This window comes from Eretmochelys imbricata, chromosome 4 (assembly GCF_965152235.1).
Source record: "Eretmochelys imbricata isolate rEreImb1 chromosome 4, rEreImb1.hap1, whole genome shotgun sequence".
NCBI classification, from domain to species: Eukaryota; Metazoa; Chordata; order Testudines; family Cheloniidae; genus Eretmochelys; species Eretmochelys imbricata.
Genome location: NC_135575.1, coordinates 63,478,653 through 63,497,220, shown reverse-complemented (window position 1 = coordinate 63,497,220; position 18,568 = coordinate 63,478,653). Strand labels below are relative to the sequence as shown.

The 18,568-nt window shown below is 43.6% G+C and overlaps 1 protein-coding gene across 1 annotated transcript in view; it reads left to right on the top strand.

Annotated features, from left to right (window-relative positions):
- The first annotated feature begins 6,749 nt into the window (after positions 1-6,749).
- Positions 6,750-18,568, top strand: part of DCHS2 (dachsous cadherin-related 2) — a 227,127-nt gene continuing 215,308 nt past the window's right edge. Inside the window, exon 1 of the mRNA XM_077816155.1 lies at positions 6,750-8,612. Coding sequence (XP_077672281.1) covers positions 6,750-8,612 — 1,863 coding nt within the window. The remainder of the gene's footprint in view (positions 8,613-18,568) is intronic.

The following is an 18,568-nucleotide window of genomic DNA, read 5'->3' as shown; positions in this document are numbered from 1 at the left end:
TTGGGCCAAATTCGGTCATTGGTAATATATAGAATTCCTTTGGAAGTCAATAGGAGTTGCATACAGTTCCAATGGTAGAATTTCGCCCTAGTTTATTTCTTGTCCTGTACCTTCTTCCCTCTTCCCTCTCTCATGCATGTATACAAATAAAATACAACAGAGCTCTGCATGGGCACTGTTTGGACGAGTGAATCAGATTGGACCAATTCTGACATATCTAGTAAGGGATGAATCAAAACAACTTGAACAATCCTTATTTAGTCAAGGTAACAGCCTTTCTAGTCACAAATGAACTGTTTTAATGGAGACGAGGATGAGTGAGGTTGTGCTAATAGGACTAATTCAGGAGAACTAATTTCTTAATAGACTTTCTGATTTCCAAATCCAACTTCATCAGAGCCCCTGTACTTTGATTCCATCAACGGTAGGTAGGTGGCACAAGAGAACTTTGTGTAAAGCAGAAATCATGCAGCCTAAATTTCTTTTGTGGTTATTGTCTGATGACAAAATAAACACAAAATATAAAAACAGTGAACTCTTTTCAGAAAAATCTTAAAGGGATTTTTTTAAACCATCATTAATTTAATCAGTATAATAGGCCAGGAGAGAGAATAGGAAAATCTTCTCAATTGTCTGTCAGAGCTTTTCCTTTTCATTGTAAATGATAAAAGGAATTTAAGAATTAAATGTCTGTGGTTTGAACATGGCACAGTCGCTCACTTTCATACTGTACATATTAGTGTGTTATAGTAGTGAAAGCTAGAGTTAAAGTTGAAAAGGGCATACCATTATCTAGTGTCAATTATTATGTACTACTCAACATGAGTAAAAATCTTACTCCATGAATGATCCCACTCAGTACTGACTTAAATGGGACCATTTGTAGGGTAAGGAAATATCCAGTTAAGTAAGGTTATCAGAATTTGGCCCTAAATATATCTGAATGCCACTGAATCCCTTTAACATTTATTTTCATATTTCATTTTACCTTAGTTTTCCAGAAGCATATTTTACAAAAAGAAATGAGATAATGTGTTTATGCATCAGGAATAAACATCCTGATCTTCTTGGGAGAGTAAATAACATATTGTGCAAAATTATGAACCTAGATTCAAATACTTGAGCTGTGTATTCTGTCTACCGATGGCTGGGATAGAGAGCATGTGTGACCCTCTATGCTCCTTCCTTTAGTTATTCAAGAAGAGTTCTGAGGAGACGCTAGGAGAAACGTCGTTAAGTGGGTGAGGTGAAAATGGTAGTTCAGATAATAGTGGGAAAAGGTGCGAGGCAAAAAGAGCATGGAACAAGTTTGACAGAAAAGACATGAAGGAGGGAAAGATAACCTTCTAGCCACAACTGATTCTAGATGCATGTGAGCAGAACGGTCTCCCAAAGGGTGACATCCTGCTGCACCACTTAGTTTTTTATATTGCTCTCCCCTGATTGGCCAGTCTTTCCCGTGCCCCAAGGCTGATGGAGGCAGAGGAAGGAAACAAAAATGGTTTCCCCTGGGCGGGCAAAATGACCAGTGCCACTCCTGCTTGTAGCAGAGCAAAAGGGCCAACAAAGGAGGAGCAAAGGAGAGAAGGGAGGGGAAAATAAGACTAATGAAAAAAATAACATGTAAGTATTCTTTGGGCAACTCTACTTTTGACTGAGAGTTGGATTCCAATAGCCTTACTCTATATGAGTAAGGTTATCAGTATCTGACCCTGAATGATCACCACATCCAGACTTATAAAACAGTGAACTTTCCAAATCAGACACATGCCTACAAGGAAAATCTCTCTCTTCTGAGAACAAACTGATGTCTACTCACATTTTACCTGCAGCCACATAGCACTCAAAGGTGTAAAATCCTGCCTTTGAAAATAAACAAAATCAAAGAAATTACTTCCAATCTGATTCTTACAATGAAATCCCCATGGATTAGGGAGGACCAAACATCAGCTTCAGAAATAAATGAGTTGTGCAAAGCAATTTGCAAACAATAGAGATGAATGATGGCTACCAGCAGAACCATTACAGTTAGGTTTTATTGTATCCCTAACTCAGTTTGGAAAGTAAGCTACTAATAACATAGTAACTGTAACAATTTTTATTGGTTGCCACAACATCTTTGTGGGTCCTATAAGAGACCTATAAGTAACCAAACAGCTGAGGATCTACATATCTGAGGCATCCTCCATTCATCACACCTACCAGGCTGAATTTCCATAGTGACTATGGCCACAAGGGAAAAGCAGGTTAGGCAGGGAATAACACTTTGTTGTGTATGTATTAAAGATCCCCCCATACCTCAGTGATGAAAATACTAAAGTCAAAACTTTCAAAACCTATTAAGAATGCCTTGCAACTATTGTAACAGTGGTCTCCAAACTACTCGTGTCATACTAATCTAGGAAGTGAGGCTGATATAATACTCCTTTGCTGCCACTATGGCACTTCTTCACTGCAAAAAACATGTGTTCTTATCTATATTAACTAATTTAGCTAAATCAGATTAAAATAGCAGTGACAGCAACTCTGCTTCTAACTTAAGTTAGCAGCTCGAGTTTAAGCCTTTATAGGAGTCTCGGGTTGAACTTGAGTTGCTAACCCAATTGAAATGCCATGTTGCTATGTCTTCATTGATATTTTAATGCAGGAGCTAAGAATACACTCTTTTTTTACAGTGAAAACATACCTGTGTCTTTAATCTGTGCTATTCCTGTTCTTCGTGTAGTTCTTGTCACTCTACAGTGAGTAATCAAAAGAGGTGGTTAAATATATCATGTAAGTTTGCTTAAGATTTTACTTGTGGTATGGGGGAGAAAAAGATGTGGAAAAAAGACACGGATATGGAAAAAAGCAGAGAAGGAGTAAGAAAAACTGAGAGGGGATGGAAAGCATCAGAGAAGAAGAGGTGGAGGAAGGCAAGGATGAGGGAATGGGGACTGCCAAAGGCAGGGGAGAAGAACTCCAGGGGGTAACACACACACAGCATGTAGATGGAACATTTCTACTGTAATTAGGATGCAATAATTATGGAAACAATGCGGCAAACAGAAAAATTTACTAGTTTACTGGATACAAATAGTGAGGAAACACCCAGCTCCCTGCAAACTCCATGGACACTCATGCATGCATCAATACTGACAGATCCACAGAAGTTGGGGAGAAATTAGATAGAGCTTAATGGATCCAGATATAATCCAGCCAAACATAGTCATTCAATGTGTTTCCTCACCAAATTGCTGGGCATTCAGGAATTTCCACACTGATTATATCTGAATACAGACTATTCCCATTTAGGCAGTGACTTGTGCTTGAAAACAGCAGGTTTTGTTTAGTTCCTCAATAACTGCCTTGCTTGAACATGATTCATATGTTTCCTTAGTAACTGCATGGACTGAATAGGACATGGCTTTTTTCCCCTGAATGTGCTGTGATTCAATAGGATCCAGGCATTTTCGTACTGAACATCTGTGACTTGGGAAGGATCCATGTGTTTTCTCAATGAATATTAGTGGAACTGGCAAGGCTCTGAATGTTTCCTTCTTGCTTCCATGCCTGGAATTATATATATAATCAATGCGTTTTGCTTCATCCAGCAAGATGAATAGATCTAGCTTTTACTCTGCCCCACCTTCTCTCTACAAATGATAGCAAGCCATGTTACAAAAATATGGAATAAAGGTAGGAGTAAATTCTCAAATATTCTATTCTTCCCCCATTAGTTAATTTCCCCCTCCTATATCTATCTATCTAATTTATTGATAGTACACAGAGAGAGAGAAAGAAATGTCAGAAATGAAATACCTACCACATCTGGATATGTGGAACTGTAACAACACTGGGGAAAAAATACTTCTCCCCTGAAGTTGCTATTTTAAATGATGTTACAGCAGCACTAGCCATTCTAAAGAGTATTGCCATCCCAGGAGTGGTGCTTAGGAAAGGGGTAAAATATTTGTAGTTCTTACCATGCTTGAAAAAGAGGCAAGTAGCAAAGAAGCCATTCTCCTAAGGGCCTAGCAAACACAAAAACTGTATTCTTTCATACCATCTGACCTATCTATAATATGTGCTCCTGCCACCTTCTTTTACTCACCCTGTTCTTGTTTATCCATGCCAAATTTGCCTTTTCTGAATGCCAGAAATGGTGAGATTCAGTACAAAGAAGGACTAGTAAGAAGAGCAAGACACCTGGAAATGTTGAAATATTGTCCTTAGCTTTCACAGAATGATAGATGCCACAGTTCTTAGCATAGATAGGGTGCTGTATGCTCTCAGTGTCACCATAGAAACATTAACAAATTAATCCTCATGAGATGCCCAGTTAGGTAGACACATGAAAAATGGGGAAACAGACAAAAGGTGAAATTCTGGCCCCACTGAAATCAAGGGAAGTTTTGCCAGTGACTTGAATAGAGCCAAGGTTCCACCCAGAGAGAGTTTAGAGCACTTGCTCAAATTTATTAGATATAGGATTAGAATTCAGGAGTTCCTGGCTACTAAACCTATGCTTAGTCTAGACCTCACAGCTATAAAATCCCAAGTCCCACAGTGTTTCAGAATAAACCACCTCTCCAATCTGAAAAAAGATGCAGAACTTTCTGGGGACTAATGTGATTCATTTTAACCAGGAAAATGAGAAACTATTTTAGCAATAATCAATTTTGACAATTATTTTGTGACATTAAAACCAGAATAGCTACTGCCAAGAGCAGCAGGGTTTTAGAAGTTGTGGCAAAAGATAATGTGACAGAAAAAAAAAAAAAGGCTATACTGGATATTAAGTTTCACTTAACTTGGAAGTTATTTCTGGTAAATGCTTCCCTGCCGTGCTTTTCACTATTTACTGAGCTAATAATGGTGGGATAAAGAGCTAGCATTCACTTTATGGAAAATTTGGACCAGAATAATAAAGAGAACAAAAACTCGCTGAATGTAATAAAACTGTTTATTCTTGCAGATTTTTGCATAATTTAAATTCTCTCTTCTGACGAAGCATATTTCTGCATCTAAAAGTAGTAGTGTGCTTTATTCACTGCTTTCATTTAAAAGCTGTTCCTCCAGCACCCACCAAAAATCAATCTTTATAAAAGCCATCTCCAGGTTCAAGTTTGTTTTAGATCATTGAAGCATGACAAAATATTACACAATTTAGCAATACACAATAGCAGGGCTGATCACTGCAGGATTCACAAAAATGTAGTGATTTATTTGTATGAGTAGAAAGCCGAGGAAATATATCATCCTTCTAACGTGCCTAGCCCCTGGGCTCTTAAGGTGTCACCATAACCGCCTACCTCGGGAATATATTTTCTCCTCATGTGGTTTGCACTGTTTTTGTGGTAAATACATTATTACACCACATTTATCTCAGACCTTTGTGTGGCTTCCCCTTCTAGGAATTTAATAAATAAATTAGTGCAATATTGTTTACACGAATCACTGAAAAGAAGGCTGAGATCCTAACTACAGGGACTATACCTGCAATTTTATCCAGCTAATGGCTTTGTACAATTATTTAATAAAATTTGTGAAGTGCTTTGGGTTCCACTTGGCTGAAAGGCTCTATAAAAATGCTAGCTCATTATCAATCTGCACAGGCTGGAGTGTTACAATCTGTGAGCAAACTTCATTGCATTGAAATCATTAAGGGACGAGACAGGAACTTCTCCCAGATTCTCAATTTTCTGTATTTTAAGAACCTCCAGTCTATCTTTCCCCCTAAATCATCATTTTCAAATGCAGGCACTGTTGTGACTTCGATGAAAATGAGAGCCCAAAGTCAACCCCTTCCGCCTGTGTCCTGGCCTGGCGGCTCTGCAAGAAGCTTGTTTTCCATCACCTTATTTAATAGTTGCACAGATAGAATTAATGTGGTTTCACATCCCTGTGTGTACTTGCTCATTTTATCCCCACAAGCTAAGCAGTTCTTGTTTTGGCAGAGATTGTCCCTCTATCCAATTGCATTGTCAGTGATTATTTTTGTGTCTGATCTATAAGGTTATTCAAGATAAACGTGCATAAAACCGTATTTCTCCCTACGATTCCAAATCACTACTTTGCATGGATCACTTGACCGAGGGCCTGCATGTCTCTTCTAACGCTAGATTCAGGTTAGCAGGATCACGCTGGTGCGCTGTCCTTCCCAGAATCTCGCCTCCCAGCCAGAGAGGAAAGAAGGGGACAACTCCCTGCTGCAGTGCTTGCTCCAGCTATCCATAGGAGCGGAGTCTGCCCTTGTCTGAGAGCCGAGTCACATGGGAGGGGGTGTGTTTGCAGCTCTGCTACTCCTGAGACGTTATGGGTAGCAGGCGTCTCAACTGCGGCAGCAGCAAGGAAGCGGTCCCCTCCCGCCTCTCTCACACACACTTGTTATTCCCCGCACCAACTTTGGCAGGTGTGTGTGCGTGCGTGTGGCTTAGAGGATTTCCTATTGCTCTGGCAACAGGAATAATGCACCTGACTCCGGCGGGGGGAAAGCGGAGCGAGGCGCGGATGCGAAAGAAATAAAGGAGGCGAGCGAGAAGAGGAGGCATCCGGCAGCAGCAGCGCTCGTGGAGGAGCGCACAGGCTGGGCCCCTGCCCCCTTGACTGCAAACAAACCCCTCCCGATGCTGAATTGGAAGCGATCCCCGTGTCATTGCACTGGGCTGTGAGGAGGTGGCTGAGGAGCACCCGGCGCTCGGATCCTCCCGCTGCGGGGAGACCCGGACCAGGGGCGCTCGCGTCTGAAACGGGGGGAAGCAGCGGAGATGGGGCAGCGGCCGCTGCCCCCGAGGGCGAGCAGCAGGTGCCAGAGGCAGCGGGAGCGTCCGCTCCCCCGGGGGAGCAGGAGACGCGGGGGCCCAGGGGCGCCTGGGGCCGGGCTGCTGGCGCTGCTCGCGCCCCTGTGGCTGTGCGCGGCGCGGGGCTGCTCGGCCCAGCTGTACAACCTGAGCCTGGCGGTGGATGAGGGGCTCCCGGCGGACACGCTGGTCGGGGACATCCGGGCCGGGCTGCCCCCGGGCGACGGGCAGCCCGGCGGCTTCTTCCTGTCGGAGGGGAGCGGCGAGTCGGCGCTGCTGGCGGATTTCCACGTGCAGCCGGACACCGGCATCATCCGCACGGCGCGGCGGCTGGACCGGGAGCGGCGGGCGCGCTACAGCTTCGTGGCGGCCACGCTGCGCGGGGAGATGGTGCAGGTGGAGATCGCGGTCACCGACGTGAACGACCATCCGCCCCGCTTCCCGCGGGACTCGCTGCGGCTCAACGTCTCCGAGCTGAGCCCGCCCGGCACCGCCTTCCGCCTCCCGGGCGCCCGGGACCCCGACGCCGGCAGCTTCGGCACCCAGGGCTACACGCTGCTGGCCGAAGGGCAGGAGGCGGCGGCGGCGGCGGCGCCGCTCTTCCAGCTGCGCTACGGCTCCCCCCCGGAGCCGCTGGACCTGGTGCTGCTGCGGCGGCTGGACCGGGAGCGGGCGGACTCGCACCGGCTGGTGATCGAGGCCTGGGACGGGGGCAGCCCGCGGCTGAGCGGCCGCCTGCGGGTGGAGATCCGGGTGCTGGACGAGAACGACAACGCGCCCGCCTTCAGCCAGCGCGAGTACCGGGCCCGCGTGCGGGAGGACGCGGCGCCGGGCACCGCCGTCTGCCGCCTGCGGGCCACCGACCCGGACCTGGGCGCCAACGGCCAGGTGCGCTACCTCATCAACCGCCGCCAGAGCGACCCCGCCGCCTACTTCGCCGTGGAGGAGCGGACCGGGCTGCTGCGCGTCAACCGCCCGCTGGACCGCGAGGCCCGCGCCCTGCACCGCGTCATCGTGCAGGCGCGCGACGGCGGCGCCGAGCCCGAGGTGGGCAGCGCGCTGGTCTCCATCGCCGTGCTGGATGTGAACGACAACAGCCCGGCCATCCACGTGCTCTACCTGACCGAGGGCGGCGGCGCCCGGCTCTCCGAGGCCGCGCGGCCGGGGGACTACGTGGCCCGCGTCTCCGTCTCCGACCCCGACGAGGCCGGGGACGAGATCGGCCTCACCCTGCAGGGCGGGGACGGCACCTTCGCCCTGCGGCCCGGCGGCGCCGCCGGCCTCTATTTCCTCTGCGTGGAGGGGCCCCTGGACCGCGAGAGGCGGGACCTGTACGAGCTGCGCCTGGCGGCCACCGACGCCGGCTCCCCGCCGCTCTCCGCCCGCGAGACGCTGCTGCTCCGCATCGCCGACATCAACGACCAGCCGCCCGCCTTCCCGCAGCCCCGCTACCGCGCCGCCGTCTCCGAGGCCGCCTCCCCCGGCACCACCGTGCTGCGGCTCAGCGCCTCGGACGCCGACGAGCCCGGCTCCCCCAACGCCCAGGTGCGCTACGCCCTGGAGGCGGCGCCGGGCGCCGCGGGCCCCGAGCTCTTCCACATCGACCCGCTGAGCGGCGTGATCAGCACCCGGCGCGGCCTGGACCGCGAGCGGGAGGCGGCGCTGGAGCTGCGGGTGGTGGCGCGGGACCTGGGGGAGCCGCCGCTCTCCGCCTCCTGCCTGGTGAGCGTCCTGGTGGAGGACGCCAACGACAACGAGCCCGTCTTCGAGCAGCAGGTCTACAACGCCAGCCTGGCCGAGCACGCGGGGCCCGGGCACTGTCTGCTGCAGGTAACCGGGCTGGGGGGCGGGGGCAGCGGCCCGCCAGGGCAGCCCTGCTGGGGCCGGCGCAGGGGGGAGTCTTGGGGCAGCTTAAGTGTCTTCTCCGGAGACACCTGGGTTCGTTGGTGCTGGCTGTGCTCAGGGGCCTGTAGCAGCCCTCTCCCTATGTAGGGACAGGGAGCATCCCTGTGGGGGGAGGCATGGGGGCAGCAAGCCGCCTTGGCAGGGTCTGCATCGGGCTCACACTATGGCTGATGTAGAAAACCTCACCTGTTGTGTCCCCTAGGCACGGTTGCCAGAGAATATTTGCATGCATCTGATGAAGTGGGCTTTAGCCCACGGAAGCTTATGCTTAAATAAATTTGTTCGTCTCTAAGGTGCCACAAGTACTCCTTGAACTCCTATACTGTCAGCTTAACTGTTGTCACGCCCAAATCACAACATCCCCCTCCACGGGCGTCTGGTTTCAAAACATTGCACATACACTGATTGTAAGGCATAACAATTTTCTTCCTGCTTTTCTCATTAATTCATTGTAAGAAGGAAGCCAAAGAAATAATTTCCTTTTTGCAAACACTGTCACATTTTAAAAACTGGTAGGTTATGTTGGTGACTTGGGGTAAACCAAGGAAATTCACACACAAAATCCTTCCTTCCTGGGCCTCTCTGGAAAACTCCTATAGATTAGTATGCAGAAAACATAGAAAAGGGGCATCTTCAGCATGATACATGGTACTTTTGCCAAGTACCATTGAAGATATGCTGTAGAGTTGGGAAGGTATGCCTCACCATGTGTTTCTGGAGTGTCCGTTATCCTCAACCATGCATGGATTCCATAGCAGAATTAACCCTGACAGTCAATATTAACTTCACTATGTGTCTGCTTTTTCTTTCATGAAAAGGGATTTCTGGAGGAATGGACTAGCTGCAGAGATCCAAGGCAGCACAATTCTATTGAAGTTGGTCTTCTGTGGAGCCAAAGAAAGGCACAAGGATCTCTTGAGGCTGTACAGGAGGCTCTGGGTTTTGCCATGTGGGCAGAACCCTGTAACCATTCCATATGAGTGAGGCAAACTTTGGTCCTCAGAAGAACAATAGTTTTTTGTGCTCCTTGTGGTTTCTCTGGGGGAAAAGTCTTTCTGGTCCCAGACTGTTTTTCTAAACATTCCACAGACCCGGGGAATACGTATTGTTCTTTCTCTTCCATAGTATCCTCCAGGCTTTGCATTACCATTTGCTATATATGGTATCATAGAACAGAATTATTTTTTGACAGAGTCATGGCTTCAAGATGTTTGCGTAGTTGTGGTTCTGTTGGTACAAGATGAATAAACTGAAAATGGGGGAATGAGCTATTTTTGCACCAATCTTAAGTGTTTATTTTGTACAGTATGCAGGCACTTCATACTGGTTGCTTTAGAAATTAAAATTATCATCGTATTATTAGTTGCCCTCCTCAGGATTGACTGCTTGGGTGGTCTTGGTGAGCTAGTTTTATGGAGGATGGTGTAACATAGAGTTGGCTAGCTTTTCAACACGGATGCAGTAAAATACGTTCCAACATTAAGGCCTGAACCTGCAAACACTTATACAGGTGAATAACTCCTCTCATGGTTTCAGTAGGGCTGCTCACATGAGTAAAATAACTCATATCTGTAAGTATCTATAGGATCTAGCCCATTGGATGCAACTAAAAAACAAACAACAAACAATCAAATTCTCAAAAAATACAGAATAAACTGCTGATAGTGATCTTGACCCTAACTGGAGCCATAGCAGGTAAAGAAAACAGGAAGGAAAGCTCACAGTAAGTATACTTTCCTTGGCTTCATGTGTTGCAACCAGGGTTTATTCACACCATATTTCTGCTAGTGGAATCCTTTTGCTCCAAAGCCTTGTGGGGTTTTTCCTAGTGTTTGGTCTCTTTACCATGGAGATGTGCTTCCAATTAAATCCTAGTTGTAGCATATGGATCACATGAGTGATAGATTTTCCCATGTGTGCTTTCTGTCAGCAAAGTGATGAAGTATTTTGTATCTGATCTTTATAGCTTTAATTGTGTTCATTTTAATATGAACTACAACCTTTGCAAAAAATTAAAGGAATGTATTATTTGTCTTCAGTAGTGGCCACAGTGTGGTAAGCACTGCAATTAATGCATTTTGTTTTATAGATGGTGAATGCTCTGAATAGCAAGGGCAATTGGTTGGCATTCAACACAAAACTGACTTGACTTATCCTCTGGTGCTCTTCGTTTCAGCTCCTCCATAGTTATGCTATCTGGCTTCTGCTCTGGTTTGGTGCCACCAAATACATCATTTTACAACATCACCTATACCATTTTGAGCCTCCATTCAATGATAAGCACTTGCCCCAATAGAGCTTAGCTAAACGGTGTATTTATTGTATTGGGTTTTGTGAAGTGTTCTTAAAAAGATTTAATTTGTATCTCTTGGCATGTAAAAACTCCTTGACACTAGGGCTAGATAATAAACACAGAGTCCCTATGAGCTGGTTCTAATGGTAGTTATTACTGAATGATGGATTCTGAAGCTTTGCTGCAGGAAAGGAGCCAGACAGGATGACATGAGGGAACTGAAATGAAGGAAAAAGGAATAGTTAGCTTTGCAATATGATCATGAAAGTTTACTTGCCAATGAACAAGGTCAGTTCACTGACCTATTACCATGATGATTAATGCTATTTTTTTTTTTTTTTTAAAAAGATGTTTTACTTTCCCGTCAAACAACTACTCCTCTACAAGTGTGGTTGAGTAGAATTTTGCAAGGCTGTTGTTTTCAAAATATCCACATCACAATTGGTATTTGGGAGTCTTGGCTTATAAAATTAGCGTTTAAAATGCAGTTTGTGTTTTAAACGGTTAGCTCATTTTAGCATTCAAGTGTGCTGCAATAAGCTCTTTATTGAAGATGGTAACCTTTAAAACCAAAAACTTCTTCCACTCAAACTCCCTCCTGGTTACAGGTCACATGAGATGTTTCCTGCTGGCTTCATGCTTTGGGAAGCAAATAGAAAAGCTGGCAAAACCATTTGAGGAGTTTATCTGCTGCTAGTCAGATACTTCAGCCTCATTAGGATTGCCAAGTGGTAGCAATAGCGAGGAGGATTGCAGCCAGCAGTCCATGGTGCTGAAGGAAAGTTGTTTTTTAAATTGATGTGGCCTCAATCTACAGTAGGAACTGATTATTCCTGACATGTATTTAGTCATGTATATATTACCATCCTCAAGGAGGTGCGGAGACTAAAAGAAATGTAATATACATACTTATTTTTTTTAAAAAGGTTTAAATGTACTAGTGGAGAATGAGGGTTTTCCAGCGGGTCATTCAAACGTCAAATGTACCGTATGTTGACTGTCACTGCACTGTTGTAACTATGAGTAGAGCTTGAAAAAATTGCCATGTACCTATCATAGGTATAGGACTAAATCTATTAGCCAGAGGTACACACAAAAGATAAGGTGGGGCCCAACAGCAAGGTTCCGCGGGAATGCTGCAGTGAAGTCCAGACATTTCCAGCTGCTAGGAATGAGGAGGGTGCTGGGATTTTTACATGGGTGTTGACCCTGGATTCTAGTTGAGGGCTAAATTTTTCTCATCACTTTGCATATGTCTAATCCAGTGTTTCCCAAACTTGGGATGTCGTTTGTTCAGGGAAAGCCCCTGGCGGGCCGGGCCCGTTTGTTTACCTGCCGTGTCCGCATGTTTGTCCGATTGCGGGCTCCCACTGGCTGTGGTTTGCTGTGCCTGGCCAATGGGGGCCACGGGAAGTGGCGTGGGCCGAGCGACGTACTGGCTGCCGTTTCCTGCAGCCCCCATTGACCGGGCACAGCAAACTGAGGACAGTGGGAGCCGCGATTGGCCGAACCTGCGGACACAGCAAGTAAACAAACCGGCCTGGCCCGCCAGGGGCTTTCCCTGAACAAGCAGCGTCCCAAGTTTGTGAAACACTGGTCTAATCAATTGTGAAGCTTCACGCTAATGGCTTGGACAATTGACTGTGTGAAAAAGCTTTTTTATGCTCTCTTTCCCACCCTCCAGAGCCTCCTGGCTGTCTTAAGGACGATAGGGCTGTTTTGTAGTAACTGCTCTCCCAGAGATTTCCAGCTGCAATTAATAGTGGGGAGCGGAAAAGTCTCTATTTTTCCACCCCTCTCCTAGCCATTTTCTTGGGGCCTATAAGCCCAATATCTGACTTGTTACTGCTCATAACTTTACCAAGAACCTGCATGAAACTGACATCATTATTGATTGTGTCATTGCTGCTTCCATGGTTCTGAATAGAACCTTGATAAGTGAAGAATTTTGTTAATTTCACTTTGCTGCTGCTTGGCCAACTTATTAGCAGCAGAAATGGACTGAAGCTATCTGCATAATAAGGAATGCAGCTCTGCATTGTTTTACCTTTGGTTCACAACTGTAGGACCTAAAAACCATTTTTAAATAAAAATTTAAATTCTGCAGAAATGAATGGTTTAATCCCCTTTGCTCATCAGGGAAATCTTCCCGCTCTGCGGTGATTAGATTTTTCAACCCAGATGGGTAAAGTATAGAAACCTCTTACTTTCTCCCCACTAAACTGATGACTGTAACAAAGAGCTATGTTCTAGATCTTGCCAGTAGTTGCTCTACTCTACTACCCTGCTATAAATCTAGTCAGTCAGTAAATGCTGGTCATTTTTTTTCATCTGTATTCCAAATGACAAGATGTGGTCAAGAATTTTTGCCTGACAAGAAATTTTACTCCTGTTTTGATTGCTGTTTGGGTTTCCGTCATTTCAATTTTTTTCCTGTTCGAAATGATGTCTCAGAGACTAGTTGTGTGGCTGATACTGGATCACTCTGCACCTAAATCTGCATTTGATTAATTTCACTTGCTTTACAAATATCCATAGCTTGAATGAACCTGCCCCTCTCATGTAGAAACAACGTAGGCTTTCAGTGCTCCAGTACCTACCACCATGGGAAAATGCCATTAACTGTGCTTTAAGTGCAATCTCAGCAGCAATGAGAAAAATTTAAAACTTTGTTTATACTGATTCATTTTATTCAGGCAGATTTTCTTGCAAATCCAGCTAATTTAGTAGAAACAGTTGCTCCATCTCTTGGTTAGTTATGGCTTTTGACACAATGTGGTGGTGTTCAGCAAGCACTCAGGTAGGTTAGAGAGATGCAAGTCAGCTATTAACTGCATAAACACAAAGATCAATCTGATCTGTCCTTACAATATCCCTGCTGCTCAGTGAGAGACAAAGTATTTTCTGGAAAATAAACTGAATTTATATGCCGCAGCTGATATAAGTTATTAATTCAAAAAAGCTGACAGCATAATGACTGCATCACTGAGAAAACAACTAGGTTGGAGTAATTTAGAATCACCACCTGAAATCTAAACAAACAGGAAAAATCCTTAAAAGAGTGTGTGAGGGGGAAGGGAGGAGGGGAGGGGGAACAAAACAGAAATGAATGGGTTATTGGATGTTGTGAAGTAGAGGGGAAAAGTATGCATTGAAATGCACAGAGTAAATTTGTTAGTTATAAATTTTGTGGGTTTTTTAAATTGTCATGCATATTACACGCAAGCCACTATGGGTTATAAGTACACTTATCTTAAACTCACTGTTTACTGGTGAGATGACGAAGCAGAAACAAAATATAGCAACAGACAACAAGATGAGCTCAGTAGGAGAGAAACTCTGTAAATGAAATTAGATAACACAAGCAAAAAGTGTTATATTAAAAACAAACAAGCAGGCAAAATACCAACCATCCCAAAACAGTGCTCCATTCAGCCTTGCCATCAATCGAGCCCTTAGCGCCTGGGTGAAAAGACCTGCATTTTCCCCCAAAACATTCTTCCGCTTGTGTGTCTCTAGCAGAGATTTTTATAGACCTTCCCTTTTCACAGGAGTCCAGGGGGAGGAACTGAGAAGTTGGAATAAACTCTTTTTATGTACTGGAGTCTAGGTAATGCCCCTGTACCTTCTCCTCCTTGGCCTGACAAATATGTGGCCCACAACACAAGTGGTACCACTCCTCACCCAGCATGTGAAAATGAATTAGCATAGAAGTGTGCTGCTGCCAACCTCTTGGCATACAGTGAAGAAATAGAGCCAGATACTAGGAAATGATCCTGGCATTGGTATCTTCCAAGCTGCAAGGGCGTTATCTGTGGAACTGGTCAGTAATAGGTTGACTAAATGCTTTTGTCAAATGGCAATTGTTGATCTGAAACCAGGATGGATAAAAATCAATGATTTAAAAAAAATAAATAAATAAATTGGTTTTTAATGTAAATCGGATTTTTTTGATAAAATGCTTTTTTAAGATACATTATAGCTCAAAGATATCTCATCATGGAATAGGGATTATAAATTCTAATTCTATAGTATGAGACCATATATTCATGTAATGTTTAAGAAAAGTTTTGTAAATAAGTTCCAAAAGTTCATGGATTAGGGACCCAATCTTATGGGGTTCCAGGGGCTTCTGTATAGATTATTTAGGTTAATCTTTCTATCTACCCAATGGGACTCAGGGCTCAGTCTCGAAGATACCATCAGAGATGCTTAGTTTTGCAGTTCTCAAACTGTGGATTTGTGTCTCCAGAGGTAACATGCTTGTGTAGCAGCAAAAATGTTTTAAAATAAATAAATAAACATAGAGAGGTGAGAAATAACAGACCTCAACCCTATTGTCCCTCTGAAAATTTGTGTACACAGAGTCAATCCCTTACCTCTCTCTAAAAGTGCAAACTTTCAAAGAGGTCAGTGAATAGAACATTGTTGGGGGCGGAATAGATCTGGACAAAGAGAAGAAGTCTGGAGATAAAGGTGAGCAGGGAGGGACAGGCAATAGAACTAAAAGTGACACTGTTTTGAGCAACATATTCCAGAAGTCTTGAGGTCTTTCTGAGTGTAGCCTTCATTGATTTGAGATCTACCATACCATTCCCTTACCAGAAGGGAAAACCTATAATGGCAGCAGGCCGTAAAAGAGACCCAGTTTGTGAATAAGAACCATTCAAGTAATATGTTTTTTTGTGATGCTTTAGAGAAAGTCACACCAGTGAACAAGTGGAAGGCACTTAAGTGGATTCAGAGACTGTTGAAGTGATAATCTCACTGTTAACAGCAGTAGCTTCTTCTGCCAATGTTGAAATAATATTTTCTTACTTTGGACTAATTCATTCCAAATTGAGAAATCGTTTGGGACCTGAAAAAGCAGGAAAGCTTGTTTTTCTTTTCCAGATTATGAACAAACAGGAAAATGAAGGTGAAGATGATTCAGTTAGCTGCAGAAGCCAGTATTTTAAGTTTCTCATGTTGACCTAGTTGACATTGATTTAATTTTTGTTATTATAAAAAAAATTTCATATAATTATTTTAGTTAAAAACAATTTTAACAAAAACAAACCTGATTTTAAAAAACTTAAATGTTTAACTAAATTCAAAAATTCACATGCTTGTTTTGTTAAAATGTTATATGTTTGCTGTTGAAGGAAAAAAATCCAGAATACATAATGTTGTTGTTTTAGTTAAATAAAACAATTCAAATGTCTGTCTGGTGATGTTCTCCTCCTAATACAGCATGGCAAGCAAATTCTCCAAATATTAATGATTAACCTGTTGAATTGGAGATAGTTCACCTCCCAGTGACTTCATAATTATCTGCTTCAGTTACCTTTGGTAAATGAAATAACCAACAATCATTCATTTTCTGATATAGCTGTAAAACTAATCTGAAAAGTTTTCAAAATAAATCTCTTTAAAAATGTATAGTGTGTACCTTCTAAAAATGAAACCTACAACTATCTCTGAGTTGTGAAGAATATGTTTTAAGGTTATAACAACCAACAAGAATGCACTTTTATGTAGAAATCCATGATTAAATCGAGTCTTCCTGACTAGTGATTTAAATCATGATTTAAATCAATTTGATTTAAATCAGATCCACCCTGCCTGAAACTGGGCTGAGTTTGACAAATTCCCCAACTTGTAAAAGATGCTGAGGGGAAAAATGTTTCAAAGTCAAAGTTTTCCAGTTCAGAATGACTTTTTGTTTCAACATTTAAATTAATTAGACTGAAAAAGATTTTTAAAAAGCTGAAATCCAAACAAAACATTTCAAAATTATTAAAACCAAATGGTCTGATTGACTGAAAACAAACAGCTCAGTGTGTGTATATTTTTGAAATTTTGAATTTTCATCTTGATTCAAGATAGCTCTCAGAGTTTGAAAAATTTTCCTATTTGTGGGCCAGAAAAACTGTTTCCTGTCCAGCTCGAAGGGTAAGGGTGATAAGGGTAAAGTGGGTCAGAGGTGGTAATAGTACAGCATCCATAGCTCTATTGCCTATTGCTCCGGCCTCTGTTTCTATCATAATATATAATGGTGGAGGGAGCATGGGAGGGTGCACTTCCTGCCCAGCATGAATCTCCACTCTGGCAATTCCTGTGTGTCAGTGCACAGGGGGAGGCTGGGGATGGGATGAAGCCAGAGGATCTGCCTCTATATAGTTCCTCACAATTCCCCTCCCCATGGGCCAAAGAGGCTCTCAGAGAAGAGCCTGCAGATCTCTGAGTGGTGGTGAGGATTCCTCCCTGTCTGTGCCCATATTTCACTCCAGCGCCAGCTTGGTTACTTAGGCTATGGGTTGCCCTGTAATGATTTGTGCTGAATAGATTTAGACTGAATGATGCATGCTACAGAATCATACCATAAGCATTCAATGTTAACATAAATGGGTAATTTGCAAAGTATTCTACTACAGTTCTGTGAGCCTCAGTATTGTGGGTGATGACAAACTAGCTCTCTTCTGAGCTGTTCTGCTGATCGTAATGTAGTGCATTGAGGAATGAGTGGAAGTCTTACCTTTAAATTTCCTTGCTAATGTAGGTTTTAATCAGTCTCTTAACTTTATTTTGAAGCTTTTTTGAATGCTTCTGAATGCTTTTCAATATTGTGAGGAACTGTACTGCTGCTTATGGAGTTTTAAAGTGTGGTATGCGTCAGAAAACAGTATTAACTGACATGCCACTATAGTCAAGGATCTGTCATTGTTTCTAGTCTTCGCTGACTGCGTGTGTGGGGAATATAACATTTGTCTCTTTCGTACACAACAGGCTGAAACTTGACCTGTAAATTTTCATTTAATTAATTCTGTTTAAGTACTTTTCTGCATACCTGACACTAGGATTCATTTTCTGGTGCATTAAGAATATAATATATTTTGTATCCTAAAATGTACCTGGTAACTTCCTTTGATGCAAAACCTTTTCCTGATGGGATTTTGCAAAGCGAAATGTTTCAACCCATAGCAAGGTTACTAAATCAAATCCTGACATAAATTTGTCATGGTAAGCTCTTCAAGGCAGAGACAGTGTTATATTTTATGTTCTATGAATGTTTACAGTGCTATATAAGTGTTTTAGTTGTAATATTAAAATGTATTATTTAAAAATGTGTTTTAGGATTAATAATTAATATTAGTAAGTGCTCTGAATATGTAAAGGTCCGTGTAAATGTTGTTTTTATTATTTATTGATGCAGTAACAGCAGTGGCTTTGAATGATGTAGTAGTCAAAGAGTCAGGTTTGAAATACCTAGTTTTCTGGGGGTTGATAGGTTGAATTGACTTATCATCCTTCTGAAGTTGGTCACTATGCATTTTATTGTGTGCCACAATGTCTGGAATAGCTCATGACTCAAAGTGCTTATGTCAGGGTAGACACCCCAAAGTAACATTGTGTTCTATAATTAGATTTCACCAAGCCAGTGACAAATGTGAACTCTTGGATCACTATACCAGTCTTACCATAGAGTCATAGACAGTCCCCTTAGACACTCCAGTTTATCTTGCCACATAGACAACCTGGTTGCTTACACCAAAAACCAAATCACATTTAGGTTGCTTCCAGTTGCAAGAGGCCAGTCACATACCCC